Source organism: Pollachius pollachius (genome assembly GCF_949987615.1).
Source record: "Pollachius pollachius genome assembly, chromosome: 11".
Classification (NCBI taxonomy): domain Eukaryota; kingdom Metazoa; phylum Chordata; class Actinopteri; order Gadiformes; family Gadidae; genus Pollachius; species Pollachius pollachius.
The window spans coordinates 605,001-622,500 of NC_136944.1; the positions used below are offsets into that span (position 1 = coordinate 605,001).

At 48.9% G+C, this 17,500-nt stretch overlaps 2 protein-coding genes across 5 annotated transcripts in view; both read right to left on the reverse strand.

The window, feature by feature from the left end:
- Positions 1-17,500, reverse strand: part of LOC307082435 (NACHT, LRR and PYD domains-containing protein 3-like) — a 262,495-nt gene that overhangs the window by 30,351 nt on the left and 214,644 nt on the right. The gene's annotated exons all lie outside the window — the stretch shown is intronic.
- Positions 1-17,500, reverse strand: part of LOC307083201 (uncharacterized protein) — a gene marked incomplete at its 3' end in the record, with an annotated part of 27,528 nt that overhangs the window by 8,722 nt on the left and 1,306 nt on the right. The window contains exons 3-9 of the mRNA XM_079747035.1: positions 17,339-17,410; positions 11,176-11,226; positions 10,797-10,939; positions 10,476-10,588; positions 10,234-10,391; positions 8,762-9,067; positions 6,836-7,347 (exon numbers count right to left, since the gene is read on the reverse strand). Of these exons, the coding sequence (XP_079603161.1) occupies positions 6,836-7,347; positions 8,762-9,067; positions 10,234-10,391; positions 10,476-10,588; positions 10,797-10,939; positions 11,176-11,226; positions 17,339-17,410 (1,355 nt within the window). The remainder of the gene's footprint in view (positions 1-6,835; positions 7,348-8,761; positions 9,068-10,233; positions 10,392-10,475; positions 10,589-10,796; positions 10,940-11,175; positions 11,227-17,338; positions 17,411-17,500) is intronic.

The window sequence follows — 17,500 nt, forward strand, 5'->3', positions numbered from 1 at the left end:
TTGGGACATTAGTAAAAATATAAAAGTAGACACCCTTTTATTTTTTGGTTTTTGACTATAATAATCTAATAATCAAATTGTATAATGTCGGCTTTCGCTACAATGACTCACCGAGCCACTAGATGGCGCACGGCGCCCAGGGGATCATTATCACCACAGGGACACGTTACCGCAGAATAAATCCTGCGAGCAAGACTAATGGAAGCTTTGTTTTGTGTCTCTTTTTTGTTAAACAATAGACCACGGGATTTGTGCCAACATACCCTCTTGGCTACCCCTAGGTCAAGGGGGCAACATTTGCCCGGACGAGACGGACAAGCGGAGGGCGACCGGGACCCTCTTCAGGGTCCTGAGGGGCGGGGGGTACACCAGGGGTTCCTGCGCTCCATCTTGTCCGGCGCTTTGGCGGAGCTCGGCCGGCGGGCCTCCCCGTCTGGGTCTTCGTCCGTGGGCTCTGCCAGCGTGTGGGACTTGCCCCCCCCCCCCCCCCCCCCCGCCCTAACCTTAACCCCTCCTCCCCCTGCCCTAACCTTAACCAACCGTCCCTCCATGCGTCTCCTCCTCATCTCCTCCTCCTCCCCCCCCCCAATCCCATCCCGTCTCACCCTAGCCATTTTTCCACAACGTTCCCTCCTCGCCAGCTCTCCCTCACCAGGTCTCACCTTAACCCCTCGTCACCCACTCCGTCTCACCTTAACCCCTGGTCACCCACTCCGTCTCACCTTAACCCCTCGTCACCCACTCCGTCTCACCTTAACCCCTCGTCACCCACTCCGTCTCACCTTAACCCCTCGTCACCCACTCCGTCTCACCTTAACCCCTCGTCACCCACTCCGTCTCACCTTAACCCCTCGTCACCCACTCCGTCTCACCTTAACCCGCCTGGAGCCTCCACTGCGGACCCCCACCACCTCCCTAACCCTAACCAGCTTCCCTCCTCTACGCCTCACCTTAACCGGCTCCCCTCCCACACTGGAGGGGCCGACTTAGGGTCCGCCCCCGTCCACAGGCCGGCTGAGGGGGGGGCCCCACTAGGAGGGCCTGGATCCCTGAGTCAGGTGGTCTTCCCCAACAGGTTCCCTGAGGGGACCCCTGACATCAGGAGCGGACACGATCGGGGGGGGGGCAGCCACACACACACATCATACCCCTCATCAGCACATTGACACCAAACATTACACACACTCCAAACTGAAACACGCATTCACACACGCACAACACAACAACCCCACACTCCAAAACCATAAAATAATATTGGCCTACTTAAAAAAACGGAACATACAAGATGTCCTGGTGCGAGCCCCCTCTGAACACCGAGGCCATTTTCAGCAGCTGGCGGTCATCAGGAACCAGCACGCCTCCACCTCCAGCCCTATTACACAAAAACTCACCATGCAGGACAAAAACATCATCTACGCCATCACATGCTCCGAATGCCACATCATTTATGTCGGCGAAACAAAGCCCAGGATACTCACCAGACTTAAACAGCACTTATATACTATACACATAGGCACACTCAACACTCAAACGGTCCAACACTTCCAAACACACCCCATCACCTCACTATTCGTCACCGGGCTGGAGATGAAGGCGTGCTGGTGGGACAGACAGAGGAAGGCGGCGGAGCATAGGTGGATAGCCAAGCTTAGGACCCTTCCCCCCTTGGGCCTGAACATCAGGGAGTAGGGGCCGCGCTGGGACGCTGCTGGGGGCGCTGGGGGGTCCTGGGACTCCTCCTTGGGGGTTCCCTGCATGGCGTCGGGTCCACTGTGTGTTTTAATATGTTGCAGGTTTTTATCTTTACTGTGTGCTTCCTTTGCTTCATTATTTAACTGAGGCCTTCCACCTCTTTCACTCCCCCATTTATTACAATGGAGGCTTCTTTTATGTGAAAGGATGGTATGAATGTGTGAATGGTTTTTGAATGTGTGAATGAGCACTTATTTTTCCCTGTGTGTTTTTAATACTTCTTGCATGCTTTTACCATGTTTTTATAGATATGTATATTTGTAAATTGTTACATTAAAGGGGTTCCTGTATTTTTCACCCATGAATTCCTCAGATTGCAGTGTGTGTAACGTGAGCGTTTGGCTGAACCCAAGTGCACAGACGGGCGAAGAGCGTGGAACAGTGTCAATCGTTTATTCGGATTCAGGATCGGCAGGCAGGATAGTCAGACAGGCGAGGATCAGAGAGCAGGCAGGGTAGTCGGACAGGCGGGGATCAGGAACCGGCAGAATAGTCAGACAGGCGGGGATCAGGAGCAGGCAGGATAGTCAGACAGGCGGGGATCAGGAGCAGGCAGGATAGGTGGTAGGTCAGGATTCGAATCGCGGGAAAGCACTGTGAAACACAAGAGACAATCTGGCAGGGAATGTTTGGGAGGAAAGGACTGATATAGGGGAAACACAGGTGAAGGTGGCTGGGTTAATTGGGAGTGATCAGAGTGGCAGGCAGGTGAATGGGAAAACCAGGGGCGGATCATGACAGTGTGCTCCTTTTTATTCCTATATTTTGTATTCATGTGCAAGATTTACTATTTATGAGAGAATGTGTATGGATGAGTCTGTATGCGTGGATAAATGTGTTTGTGTGTGTCTCTCTCTCTACACATATGTTTATATATGTGTATATAAATATATATATATATATTTTTTTTTTATTTATATGCATGTTTGTGCGGTCTTCAGATCCCGCCCGTGTGTGTGTATTTGTGTGTGTGTGTGTGCGTGTGTGTGTGTGTATGTGTGTGTGTGTGTATGTGTGTGTGTGTGTGTGTGTGTGTGTGTGTGTGTGTGTGTGTACTGTACCACATGAAGGCGGACGGCTGGGTGAAGGTGTATAAGGAGGACGTCTCAGAGCTGATCCACAGATACAGGAAGGACATGTTCTGACCTCTGACCTCCCACCTAGAGCCCCATGTGACCCGGCCAGAGGACGGGCCCTGACCTCTCACCTGGAGCCCCATGTGACCCGGCCAGAGGATGGGCTCTGACCTCTGACCTCCCACCTGGAGCCCCATGTGACCCGGCCAGAGGACGGGCTCTGACCTCTGACCTCCCACCTGGAGCCTCATGTGACCCGGCCAGAGGACAGGCTCTGACCTCTGACCTCCGACCTGGAGCCCCATGTGACCCGGCCAGAGGACGGGCTCTGACCTCTGACCTCCAACCTGGAGCCCCATGTGACCTGGCCAGAGGACGGGCTCTGACCTCTGACCTCCGACCTGGAGCCCCAAGTGACCCGGCCAGAGGACGGGCTCTGACCTCTGACCTCCCCCCTGGAGCCCCTTGTGACCCGGCCAGAGGACGGGCTCCTGATCAACTCTCATCATCACATCACTCATGATCACCGAGCGTCGTGTCCAGGAATGTTTTAATAAAGCGCTGAGAGAAGAACGCTGGGACTCCTGTGAGCTCATTACACCAAACATACCCAACGCCTTTAGTTTCAGGACGTTTTCATCTACAAGCTTCAGTTAAAACCCCTAAACAGCATCGCTCTGGTACATTGGAACTCCCCTGAAAAGGTGATGAGTGATTAGTGACTTTTCCTTTGTTTTTCCTGACCTTCCAAGCCCTCTAAGACAGACTTCCAGTGGTGGCGTCAGATAAAACATGAAGTCTTGGATAAAGTGAAGAGAAGATTCAGTGAAGCCTGTTAAATGTGCATCCGAAAAGTTTATACACACAATTTCAATGTGTTTGAATCACACATTATAGCCAAGCTTGTGTTGTTAGTGTAGGATCAATAGGTCGATTAGTGAAGCTCCAGATTGACAGATTGAGGGAGACGGGGGGGGGAGACGGGGGGGAGAGAGAGACGGGGCGGGAGGGAGACAGGGGGGGAGAGGGAGACGGGGGGGAGAGGGAGACGGGGGGGAGGGAGACAGGGGGGGAGAGGGAGACGGGGGGGAGAGGGAGACAGGGGGGGGAGAGGGAGACGGGGCGGGAGAGGGAGACGGGGGGGAGGGAGACGGGGGGGAGAGGGAGAGGGGGGGGAGGAGAGGGAGATGGGGGGGAGGGAGACGGGGGGGAGAGGGAGACGGGGGGGGGAGAGGGAGACGGGGGGGAGAGGGAGAGGGAGACGGGGGGAGAGGGAGACGGGGGGGAGAGGGAGACGGGGGGGGAGAGGGAGCCGGGGGGGAGGGAGACGGGGGGAGAGGGAGACGGGGGGGGGAGAGGGAGACGGCGGGGAGGGAGACGGGGGGGGAGAGGGAGACAGGGGGGAGAGGGAGATGGGGGGGGAGAGGGAGACGGGGGGGAGGGAGACGGGGGGGAGAGGGAGACGGGGGGGAGAGGGAGATGGGGGGGGAGAGGGAGACGGGGGGGAGGGAGACGGGGGGGAGAGGGAGACGGGGGGGAGAGGGAGACGGGGGGGGGAGAGGGAGACGGGGGGGAGAGGGAGACGGGGGGGAGAGGGAGACGGGGGGGAGGGAGACGGGGGGGAGAGGGAGAGGGGGGGGAGGAGAGGGAGACGGGGGGGGAAGGAGACGGGGGGGAGAGGGAGACGGGGGGGAGAGGGAGACGGGGGGGAGGGAGACGGGGGGGAGGGAGACGGGGGGGAGAGGGAGACGGGGGGGAGAGGGAGACGGGGGGTGAGGGAGACAGGGAGAGGGAGAGGGAGACGGGGGGGAGAGGGAGACGGCGGGGAGGGAGACGGGGGGGGAGAGGGAGACGGGGGGGAGAGGGAGACGGGGGGGAGAGGGAGACGGGGGGGAGGGAGACGGGGGGGAGAGGGAGACGGGGGGGAGAGGGAGACGGGGGGGGAGAGGGAGACGGGGGGGAGAGGGAGACGGGGGGGAGGGAGACGGGGGGAGAGGGAGACGGGGGGGGAGGGAGACGGGGGGGAGAGGGAGAGGGAGACGGGGGGGAGAGGGAGACGGGGGGGAGAGGGAGACGGGGGGGAGGGCGACGGGGGGGAGAGGGAGAGGGAGACGGGGGGGAGGGAGACGGGGGGGAGAGGGAGACGGGGAGAGAAAGAGAGACAGAGTGTCCGTCCGTCTGTCTGTGGTTTCTTTCCACATCCGACACAGAGACACTGAGAACCCCCCCAACCAAAACCCAGGGAGGAAAAACATTTGTGGTTTTATTTATAATTTCTGATTAATATTAGGTCTGTCAAGCGATTAAAAAACATAATCTAATTAATTACAGGCTCTGTGATTCATTAATCTAAATTAATCTCATACTTACATTTTTCCGAGACGGTATTTCAAAATTAATTTAATTCAAGTAAATTACGGCAGATGAGTGTCTTTCATTAACATACGGTGCATGTTAAGATCAAATGAATAACATTTCCATCTCACTCAGGATTCAATGCATCTCAGTCGAGTGTGGCTTGACGAGGCTGGCTGCTAGCGCCAGCTTCAGGGGCGGTGGCAGCTCGTACCTGCCAGCTTGCTACCAAACGTTTTGCGTTGAGGTGATATTTAAGGGTTGAAGAACTCCGGTGATAGGAAAATTCCTTACTACAGAGATTGCAGATAACGGTGTTCCTAACTACAGTTCCGTCTGGGAGTTTAAACTTTAACTTTCCGTGCACGGGGCCGAGCAGCGTTTTCTCGTCTGCCTCCATTTTGTTTCAACCCATATGACGCACCGGGTCAAAGGGCACTATAGAAGTGCGATTAATCTGCGTTAATTTTTTTTAACGCGTCATTTTCTGTGATTAATTAATCGGAATTAACGCGTTAATTTGACAGCCATAATTTATGTATTATTTTTCTTAAGGCACTTATTGAAGCATTATTCACTAAAAAAACAAGAAATCATCGGCTGAACACAGGAGAACATTCAGTTGGATCCACCAAGTTGTTTATTGCAATTATGCTTCATTAACAAATACAACAGAAAAATAGTCCCTTTACTTGTACACAATAAACAGGAGGACTAAAACAATAGAAGCAGCAGACTTTACAAATCATCAACAGGTGTGCACATATCTTTAATAACTGAGCATGTTCTGCGGACGCTTGGTTCACATCAGAACACAAAAAATCAAGATTCAGTTTAAAGTAATTTACAACATGCAACATTATCCCATAGACCTCTTGGTTATTATTAATAAAATATAAAATCTGCTTTAAATCAGGTCGTAAATCAGGGTTATAACAAAAATGATATCAGAGCCCTTAAGACCAAAACTGGTGACGTCTGAAAATATGCAAACATTTACCATCAATAGGTATTTTATATACATTTCAAATAATAAATGTGCTTCTCTAACTATGGGAGATCTTAAAAGTCTTTTCATGGTTTATCATACTATACTGTCTAGAAGAGGGAGAGAGAGGGAAAGAAAAAGAGAGAGAGAGAGAGAGAGAGAGAGAGAGAGAGAGAGGGGGAAAGAAAAAGAGAGAGAGAGGGAGAGAGAGGGAAAGAAAAAGAGAGGGAGAGAGGGAGAGAGAGAGAGAAAGAAAGAGAGAGAGAGGGAGGGAGAGAAAGAAAGAGAGAGAGAAAGAAAAAGAGAGAGAGGGAGAGAGAGAGGGAAAGAAAAATAGATAGAGAGAGAGAAAAAAATAGAGAGAGAGAGAGAGAGAGAGAGAGAGAAAAAAATAGAGAGAGAGACAGAGAGAAATAGAGAAAGGGAGAGAGAGAGAGAGAGAGGGAGAGAGAGACTATAACTGCCACAGAGACACTGAGTCATCAGTCCTCTCAGTGTGTGTGTGTGTGTGTGTGTGTGTGTGTGTGTGTTTGTGTGTGTGTGTGTGTGTTGCAGCACTGCAGCTGACGGTCCTCCTCCTCCGCGCCCGTTTTTTTTTTCTACAACCGACACAGAGTCGCTGAGCTCCCCCTCTCCTCTCCCTCTGGGGTCCCCCCCCCCATACCCCCACCCCAGGGAGGAGGTCCTCCTGGGTGAAGGAGGACCAGAAGGTGTGGAGGTGTGTCAGTGTGTCTGAGGACCCTCCTCCACCTGGGGACACTCTGTAGAAGGACAGAGAGCCAGCAGACCGGTCCAGATACACTCCTACTCTGGTGGAGCCAGCGGGGGGGAGAGGGAGGACTGTATCTGTACCGTTGTACTGGGCATAGTAACCATCATCATAACAATCAAGACTCCAGGACTTGTTGTTCGCTCCAAGCAGGCTGTCATCACCCCGTCCTCTCCTTGTGATTCCTCTGTATGCCACTCCTATAACAACACGTCCTTCCCTCTCTACCTCCCAGTAACAGCGGCCGGTCAGAGCCTCTCTACCCAACACCTGGGGCCAGGAGTCAAATCTCTCTGGGTGATCCGGATACGGCTGGTCCTCTCCAACCCACGTCACCTTCCTGTTGTCCTCAGACAGAGAGAGGAGTCTGTGGGCCGTGTTGGGGTCCAGTGTGAGTTCACAGGCATCTGAGGGAGAACCAGACATGATGAGCTGCTGAACCGCTCTTCATCCTCATCATCATCATCATCATCATCATCACTAGTACTGTTCTCCTGCGCTCTTCTTCTCTTTATTCTCTTTCAGACTCTTTTTGTGATCGCTCTCTCTTCTTCAAACATTAACATAGAAAGACAAAAAAAATATATGATAGGTACTATATTGGAATCATGTGCTGTATATTTTCTAAGCAATAGGACATATTGTGTTTAAGATAATTAAAGTTAAAGTTGATTGGAAATCCCATGTGTGTGTGAGTGGCTGTCCCAATCAAAACATTGAAACGAGGACAAATGTATAAAGTGCATTTACTCCCTCAGTATTTACTTCACATTAACATATCATACATCAAAATGTTCAGTATGATGAGTTGATTACACCCATGAAATATCTAAACAATATTTGTAACATCTTCCAAGATATTCCACTTTTGGATTTCCCAATACACATACATGGCCCTCAACCTTCAAAGGGACACATGTGTAAAGAACAGACTGAAAGAGCTGAGCTCACATACAGGCTGGAGATGGACTGATGAACCATAGAACTGGTTCATTTATTATAGACATCTACTCAGACATACACCTGCTCACCTACACATACATATACACATCACTGGGGGCACTTGGCTAGGATTCATATCTATATCATCATACACACACAGACAGGCTGGAGATGGACTGATGAACCATAGAACTGGTTCATACATCAGGCATGTATTTATTCATGTGTGCATAAGTACACATAGTATAAATACACACTATATATATACAGTATAGTTTGTATCTGTGTGTGTGTGTGTGTGTTTGTGTTTGTCTGACTGTGTGTATATGTGTGTGTTTGTGTGTGTGTGTCTGTGTGTGTGTGTGTGTGTGTGCATGCGTGCGTCCGTGCGTGTGTGGGTGCGTGCGAGGTTGCGTGCTATGAATACATCAACAACAGTGTTATGAATACATCAACAACAGTGTTATGAATACATCAACAACAGTGTTATGAATACATCAACAACAGTGTTATGAATACATCAACAACAGTGTTATGAATACATCAACAACAGTGTTATGAAAACATCAACAACAGTGTTTTGAATATATCAACAACAGTGTTATGAATACATCAACAACAGTGTTATGAATACATCAACAACAGTGTTATGAATACATCAACAACAACGTTATGAATACATCAACAACAGTGTTATGAATATATCAACAACAGTGTTATGAATATATCAACAACAGTGTTATGAATATATCAACAACAGTGTTATGAATACATCAACAACAGTGTTATGAATATATCAACAACAGTGTTATGAATACATCATCAACAACATTATGAATACATCATCAACAAACACCTCTCTTTGGATCCAGGACTTACCAAAGACAAGCAGTTGAGCGCTGTGATTGGCCGTGCCAGCGCTGTTGCTCGCCATGCAGCAGACCGTGTTCATGCCATACCCCACCCCTCTGACGATGAGGAAGCCCCTCTCCACCCAGGCCTCTGATTGGTCGTCTGTGCCGTCCCTCTCCAGGGGCCTGCCGTTGTGGAGCCACTCTACTGTGGGCTCGGGCGTGCCTCTGGCGTGGCAGGTATAGCGGGCCGTTTGGCCCACGGGCAACACGTGGGTAGAGGAGTGGAACTCTGTGATGCTGGGGGCCTCCTCCTCCGTGGGCATCACTGAACCTGAAGAAAGCAGGAGGAGAGGAGTGAACGTTTACAACACGGATCTAGAGATGCAGCGTCAGACACTCCCTTCACTCTGTCCTAACACCTGTCCACTAGAGGGCGACCCAGGGGATTCACCCCCAGTATTCTCGCCTGCCTCTTCATACATGATTGAATATCACAGCAGTGTCTACAAAGATCTCCCAGGGAGGGGAAGTCACTCCAGCGCAGAGATTAACGAGGCGGGGGCGGAGCTTGCAGAGAAGAACGCAAAACCGCTCAAAGAGAAACTTTGAGCAGCTCAAAGAGAAACTAGTGCAAGTGAACCCAGAAAGGGTTGACCCTTGTGACCTGACCTGAGGAGACCGCAATAGAAACATGACCTTAGTAGACCACGATAGAAACCTTACCTTAGTAGACCACAATAGAAACCTGACCTCAATAGACCACAATAGAAACATGACCTCAATAGACCACAATAGTAACCTGACCTCAATAGACCACGATAGAAACCAGACCTTAGTAGACCACAATAGAAACATGACCTCAGTAGACCACAATAGAAACCTGAACTCAATAGACCACAATAGAAACATGACGTAAATAGACCACGATAGAAACCTGACCTTAGTAGACCACAATAGAAACCTGACCTTAGTAGACAACAATAGAAACATGACTTTGGTAGACCACGATAGAAACCTGACCTTAGTAGACCACGATAGAAACCTGACCTCAATAGACCGCAATAGAAACCTGACCTCAATAGACCACGATAGAAACCTGACCTCAGTCGACCACAATAGAAACCTGACCTCAATAGACCACAATAGAAACCTGGCCTCAATAGACCACGATAGAAACATGGCCTCAGTAGACCACAATAGAAACCTGACCTTGGTAGACCACAATAGAAACATGACCTCAGTAGACCACAATAGAAACATGACCTCAGTAGACCACAATAGAAACATGACCTCAGTAGACCACAATAGAAAAATGACCTCAGTAGACCACAATAGAAACCTGACCTCAGTAGACCACAATAGAAACCTTACCTTAGTAGACCTAAACACATCCAACAACCTTTCAACTCTTAAAGAGTGTATTTACTGTATCTACGGCACAGAGAACAGAAAGGAGGAACCGTTCTCCACTCATGAACACAAACAAAGTCTGCGGACCCTCTTTGTTCAGCTCAGCCTCCAGATGATCCAGGTCTACGCTCTTCTCACAGATCCAATGGTGCAGTGTGTAACACGGTTCTTCAGACCAGCCGTCCTCCCCTGCCACGACACAGTCTCTTGCTCCGCCGTCATCGCGTGGTTTGACGTGTCTCCAACTGAGAACCACGAGGAGGAGACAGAGGAGGTCACTCTGTCACTCTCAGAGAAGAGATGCTGCTGAATAGAGTCTTCAGCCTTACCTTGAGGTCATGGGGGTACCATCCACCCACTTGAAGGTCCCCTCTGTCTCTCGATCACTCAGTCCAATCCAGGAAGGACCCATCAATCTGCTGACAAACCTGAAAACCTGGTTCTAAAGGTAAAAGCATCTGTTGTCATGGCCACAAAGTACACACACACACATACACGCACACGCCAGACACACACACACACACACAATCTCTCTCTCTACCTCTCTCTCTCTTACTTACTCACACAAACAATATGTCTCTCCCACACACACACACACACACCCCCACACCCCCCCCCACACACACACACACACACACACACACACACACCAGTTCTTCTCTGCTGTTGATGACCACCAGGTCTGCCTTCCTCTGCAGACAGTCTTCTCTACTGGCCCTCCAGCCCTTCTTAGTAGTAGAAATAAGGTAGAAACTCTTGTCGTGAAACATCCAGCCCTCAAGTGTCAATTCATCTGTTGAATGTAAAAGAAAATCCTGAACAAACAGAGAACTGCTTATCTTACGATCTTCGTCACGGACACACAACCCTGAGACCTGACCTTAACAGACCACATAGAAGCATGACCTTAATAGACGACAATAGAAACCTGACCTTAGTAGACCACAATATGAATCACAAAAGCAGAGGGTGTTTTTGAAATGAATGTTAATGACGCGGTTGATTTAATAACTTGGATAAAACCCTCACCGAGTTCACCCAGTAAGTGCTCTCTCCCCTCCCTCCAGGGTGACGGTGAGTCTAGGACAGGACAGAGGAATACAGAAGATAAGAGCTCTAAAACAGAACGACATCGTCTCTAAACATCACAGGACCCACAGCCAACCAAACACAAGGTCCATAATATTAATACTAATTCAAATAGCAATAACTACAGTCATCAATATCATTATCGTTGCTATTGTTACAATTATTCATTTTAGTAGCACAAATTCTAACAAAAACAATAATGATCATTATCATTGCTACTATTACAACTAGAGGATGAGCGCGCGCAGTGCACCTCTAGTTGTAATTAAACCCATAGCTATAATGTGGAAACCCCAGTCGATATTGTATTTCATTTCTGAGTGCATAATATAACAACATTTTGCCTATAATGTTACAACGTATAACATTTCGGTTCAGCTATTACGTAACGAAGCAAGCCTAATAATTGTCTCTTTAGTTATGAACCGAGCATCCTTTGTCCATTGTCCCCCACGGCCGATAACCACCGCTGTCTCCACCTGTTGTGGAAGAGGGAGAGACGTGGAGAACCCGACGGTCGGTTCATTATATTGTAATGACCACGGAAGAGGCAGTGGATGAAGTATTGATTAGACAGAGATTTATTAGATACCACCGCGAATAAACCGTTGGAACACACAAGACCGGTAACCATAGCAACGGCGGTAAACAAACCCCTCGAAGCCCAATCCCCACGCGCTACGGCCATCCGGAGCTCACACAGCTTTTGGCCCTGATATTATATATTAAATTATATAATATTATATACTATTATAGAGCTCCGGGAGGGCAAACGGCAACCATCCCTTTCTCCTCCATGCTGCGGTTCAACCCGGACTGCACCGCAGGGAATGGTTGGCCGGTTGAACGCTGATTGGCTGTTACGTTACGTCCCTCAGTGGCCACGCTGTTGAACGCTGATTGGCTGTTACGTTACGTCCCTCAGTGGCCACGCTGTTGAACGCTGATTGGCTGTTACGTTACGTCCCTCAGTGGCCACGCTGTTGAATGCTGATTGGCTGTCTTTGCTGGCGAGCGAAAGTGTCGCGCTGCAAAACCAGTAAACGCGCTCGCACGTGCCGGGCAAAAGTGTCGCGCTTTAAATCAAATCTTGTCGCGGGTTTTCTGTAGCAAAAAAATTGCCCGATTTACGTCTCTCCGTTGACGTTGTACGGAACCGTGTCGCCCCTTCGCGTTGGATGTGAACGCTCCTTCACTTGTGCGACAGGCCTGCTATTATATAGCAGGGAGATGTTTAAAAACATATCGTCTTACCTGGGCGAGTGTCGCTGCGGTGTGTTCGCGTGCGTGTGTGTTCTTACCTGCGCGTGTGTCGATGGCGGAGCCGTTATGTTTAAAGACATAACCTCTTACCTGGGCGAGTGTGTTGCTGCCTTTGTCTTGACGTGCGGTGTGTGCACTAGTGTTGACTCGTTCGCGAACGATCAGTTCGAATGAACGAATCGTTAAGACGAACGAACTGAACTGGTTCCTCTCTCTCGTTCGCTTAGTTCGTCTCGTTCGCCTCGTTCGTTCTCAGAGTCGACTCCTCCCAGACCCACTAGTCGCTGACTCGCTGACAGTTCGTTCACTCACTGTGTGAGTGTTGAGGAGGGACCGACTGAGAGACTTCACGACTCACGAGAGTCAGCCAATCGTATGCTGTTCTAGGACTGAGTCTAGGACGCTCTCGTTGAATTTTAGTCAATGAGAGACAGAAATCAACAGGTTTAATGGGGAAAAAACAAATGGGCTTAGTGAGCGAGCTATCTATTATTCACATTGGCCATCTGTTGCATGGACGTATTTAAAGGATGCATTGTACATATTTATAATTCGAAATTCGTCCCAGCCTTTATACCACATTTTTCACAACCTACCAGCTCTCGTTGTGAAGACTACTCACCGCGCAATTCGTTTCAATGGAAATCGCGACAGTATACTTTCAACATAAAGTGTACATATTTATCATTTGAAATTCGTCCCAGCCTTTATACCAGAAACTCTAGAGTCTATACTGTAGCGACCCTGGGACATTTAAAGAGTTTGTGTGTTATGTGTTGCATTGTATTTCGTTGTCCGTTATGCCAGTTGTTCTCTGTGCATGCATTGGATGTTCTTCTTGTCAATCAGTGTGGGGGGCGAATCATCAGGTCAGCTGGGGGAGGGCCTTGGGAGAACAGGAGGGTGGGGGCTTGCACGTTGAAGGGACCGGGTTGGGGGGTTGCCCGGGTAACTGGTTGTTGTTAGTGTGGCTTTCTGCCGTTGGTTACGGGATTTCAGTGACCTGGTTTGTCACCGGCGAGGTCATTACAATAGCGTATAACTGCGTTGTCTGATGACAGTTTAATGCATTTTTCACAATTAACCAGCTCTCGTTTTGAAGGCAGTGTTAATTTTGGCAGCTAGATTTAGTCTTTGGCTGCACAGGGTTCTGTTTATGGGAGCCTAAAACACCCGGGACACCCACCATCATTGCTAAATCAAGTCTATTATTTTGCTGATATGTCAAACATCCAATAATCAACTACACCCCCCATCCCGCTGCGTTTGTTTAAAGTTGTAATGTTGACGTATGAGAATGAGGGAGGCGTTGAGTCTGAGCCGTTTATTCCATGATTCTAACGAACGAACTAACGAACGAGGGGCTGAGTCTGACTGACTCAGAGAACCGTGTATGATTCGATTCACCGCTACCGGAAACTCGACTGAACGAACGAACGAACGAACGATTCGCGAACGACTTCCCTTGGCGAACTGAATCACGCGAAGTGGTTCGCGGAAATTAATCAATAAATCCATCTCTAGTGTGCACGTGTGTGTGTCTGTGCTTCCGTGTATGTTTGTGCGCATGTGCGGTGTGTGGAAATTTCTGAGCGCAATATAAAATAACATTTTTCCTATAATGTTAAAACAAATAACATATTGGTTCACCTATTACGTAATGAAGCAAGCATAATAATTTTCTCTTTACTTCATGAAGCAAGCATAAAAATTTTAAGTTCGCCACATTTGTATATCAGAAGATTCGACCCTGAGGGTAATTCACACTTGATGCTTTATGTGCGGACATCGATGTCATTCAGACATCAGTAGAATCAAGGGGGGTGGGCTTGCAAGGGGCGGGATATGACGTACGGTCTAAGTTCGCAAGAGGCGGGATAAGTGCGGCCGCTGACACTGTATTTTTTTTTGGTTTGACCGCAGACAGCAAAAAAAAAGGCATCGCGAACGACTGTGTTACCGGAGAAGGAGAGCGTATTTTATTGCTTAAAGGTCCCATGGCATGAAAATCTCACTTTATGAGGTTTTCTAACATTAATATGAGTTCCCCTAGCCTGCCTATCGTCTCCCAGTGGCTAAAACTTGAGTTCGGTGTAAAACGAGCACTAGGTATCCTGCTCGCCTTTGAAAAAATGGAAGCTCAGGCGTGCTGATTTGGAATGTGGCCCCACATGTCGTCATAAGGGGCCAAGTTACCTCCCCTTTCTCTGCCTTGCCTGCCCAGAGAATTTGACCTGCCAATCAGACAATGAGCTATGACCATGCGAGCGTCACATGTGTGGCGCTTTGTAGTTGCGATAACCGTTCTGCTTTGATGTTATGGCGCATAAAACGTTGGTTCATTGACGTCTCTGGTATTTCCACAACGAGACTGTAGCTGGGGTTATCTCCGCCATAGTTGAGAAGGAATTGGGGGAAAGGAACTTTGGCTTGACTCCCTGAAGTACATGAACTGCGACATGGAGGAGAAAGGGATTGTCTCCCACCGGTGACCCGCTGCCCGCAGCCCGCTGCCGCGAGGCACCACCACCATATAGCACCACCACCACATAGAACCACCACCACATAGCATCACCGCCACAAAGCACCACCGCCACAAAGCACCATCGCCACAAAGCACGACCGCCCGGCGGCGGGCAACCGGCAGCGGGCAGCCGCCAGCGCACGGTTCAGTCTACTTAAAATTGACGTGGAAGTGGAAGAACCAGAGATTGGAGAACCCGACGCAGTCGTTTGTGATTCATAATATCGTCTGGAGGCGCACACAGCTTTTGGCCATGATAATATGTATTATATGATATAGATTTCTATGTATTATATGATATTATTTAGATGTAGAGCTCCAGGACTGTAACGCAAGTGCTGTACACTTCCTTGTTATTTGGATAACCCTTCTGCTGTTGGTGTTATGGCGCATAACACGTCGGACTCTCGTCTCTGGTATTTCACAACGAGACTCGTAGTGGGGGTTATCTCAGCCATGGTTGAGAGAAATTGGGGGAAAGGAACTTTGGCTTTTCCCCCTGAAGTACATGAACCACGACATAGAGGAGAAAGGGATTGTTGCCCGTGAATGTCTCCCGCTTGAGCCCCGCTTCCCGCTGCCAAGGGACCACCACCTCGTTGCTGCAGGAGGCGGTGGTGCCTAAGCGCTGACCGCTGCCGAGGCAGCGAGACCACCGCGGTCAACATTCTCTTTCTCCTCCATGTCGTGGTTCAGTCTACTTCAGATTGATGTGGACGTGGAAGAACCAGAGACGTCGGAGAACCCAACGCGGTCGTTTGAGATTCATAATATCGTCTGGAGGCTCACACAGCTTTTTGCCCTGATAAAATATATTATATGATTTAGATATCTACGTATAATGTGATATTATTTAGATATAGAGCTCCAAGACTCCCGCCGGAGCACCCGGAGTGTTCTAGAATATTTACAGAACACGGCCAAAGGCTGTGTGCGCCTCGCCATTGCGATACATCCATTGTAAACAGAGCACATGGTACTGTGGCCGCAAGCTGCTCAGGGCCACACCCCCACCCTCCTCCTTGACCCGCCTCTCTCCTCCTCATTTGCATTAAAGCGACAGACACCGAGACAGTGCATTTGGGGAAAGATCAATGTGCGACTGGCTCGTAGTGGCTGTAATTCTGCACCACGGCTGAATTTCGGGAACGTCTTCAAGTACTGTGTTTGGGGCCTACTAATATCCATATTAAAGCATCCACAAAGTAGCATTCCATTGGACCTTTAATTTCCCATAGCACAAACACTGGGACAAATGCAGTTGATTGCTTGTTTAAACAGGGTGAGAAAACAGGGAGTGGAAGGACGGGACCATATAATGTTCAGCTAACTGTTGGGTTACAGGGGTAATTGTTTAATGGAAAGTGTAGTATACTATGCATACGAATCAATCATTCAATAGCTTTTACTGTTATTCAGGGCTCAAAGTGCATTGATACTTAAAAAATGCACGGCAACTACTATTGGTTAGCTAAAAATAATAATAACAAACTTAACTAAAATTGTGTTCAAGTAACAACAGCTAAGGCAGCAACCTACCTAACTATAGTGAACTAAAGCACGGGCTTGTGTGGGGGAGGGGGGTGTGAGGGCAAGATTGCAGATTGTACATTGGCTACCTGACGTGGGAGATGGGTTTTTTTGTTAACAGAAGAATGCGTCATTGAGATTAAACATCTCTTCAAGTGATCTGGCCAAGACAGGCAGCAGTAGCCTACAGTCACACATAGCCTACACATGAAACATAAGAAAAATAAAACAACTAAAACAGTCGGCAGGGGGGGAGGGGGGATTTCTATATCGCAAGACATTTCGGGAGGCTCAGGAGTTGGATAATGTTTAAAGAAAAATAACGTTTTGCAAAAAAGTGTCTATGATAGACATAAGGCTCAGGTGGGAGAGTGTGTCGACGGCGGGGCTGTTATCTCAATCTTGCCGTTGTCTTGAAACATCTGCATCCGCGTGTGTGCAGTGTGTGTATGCACGTGCATGTGTGAGCGTGCGTGTGTGCATGTGTGTGTGGTGTGTGTGTATGCGGTGTTCTGCGCTGCCCTTGTCTTGAAACGTCTGCATCAGCGTGCCCGTGTGTGCAGTGTGTGTCCGTGTGCGTGTGTGGTCGTGCACGTGTTTGTGGATTGTGTGTGCGTGTGTGTATGCGGTGTTTATGTGTGTGCGTGTGGTGTATGTGTGCTAACCCTATTATTATCACTGAATCTAACAAAAACAATATGTATCATTATCATTGCTGTTATTACAGTCATTAATATGATTATACTGTATTGTAATTCTATTCAGGATGATATGATTTAGACTCACTGAAGCGCAGGGAGATGAGGAGAATACTCAGCAGTCCGATGCTCACAATGACAATGATGTGAAACCATAGAGCTGTTCAGGAGTAGGACACACACACACACATACACACACACACAAACACACACACACACACACACACGGTCACTTTGGCTAAAAAAGTTA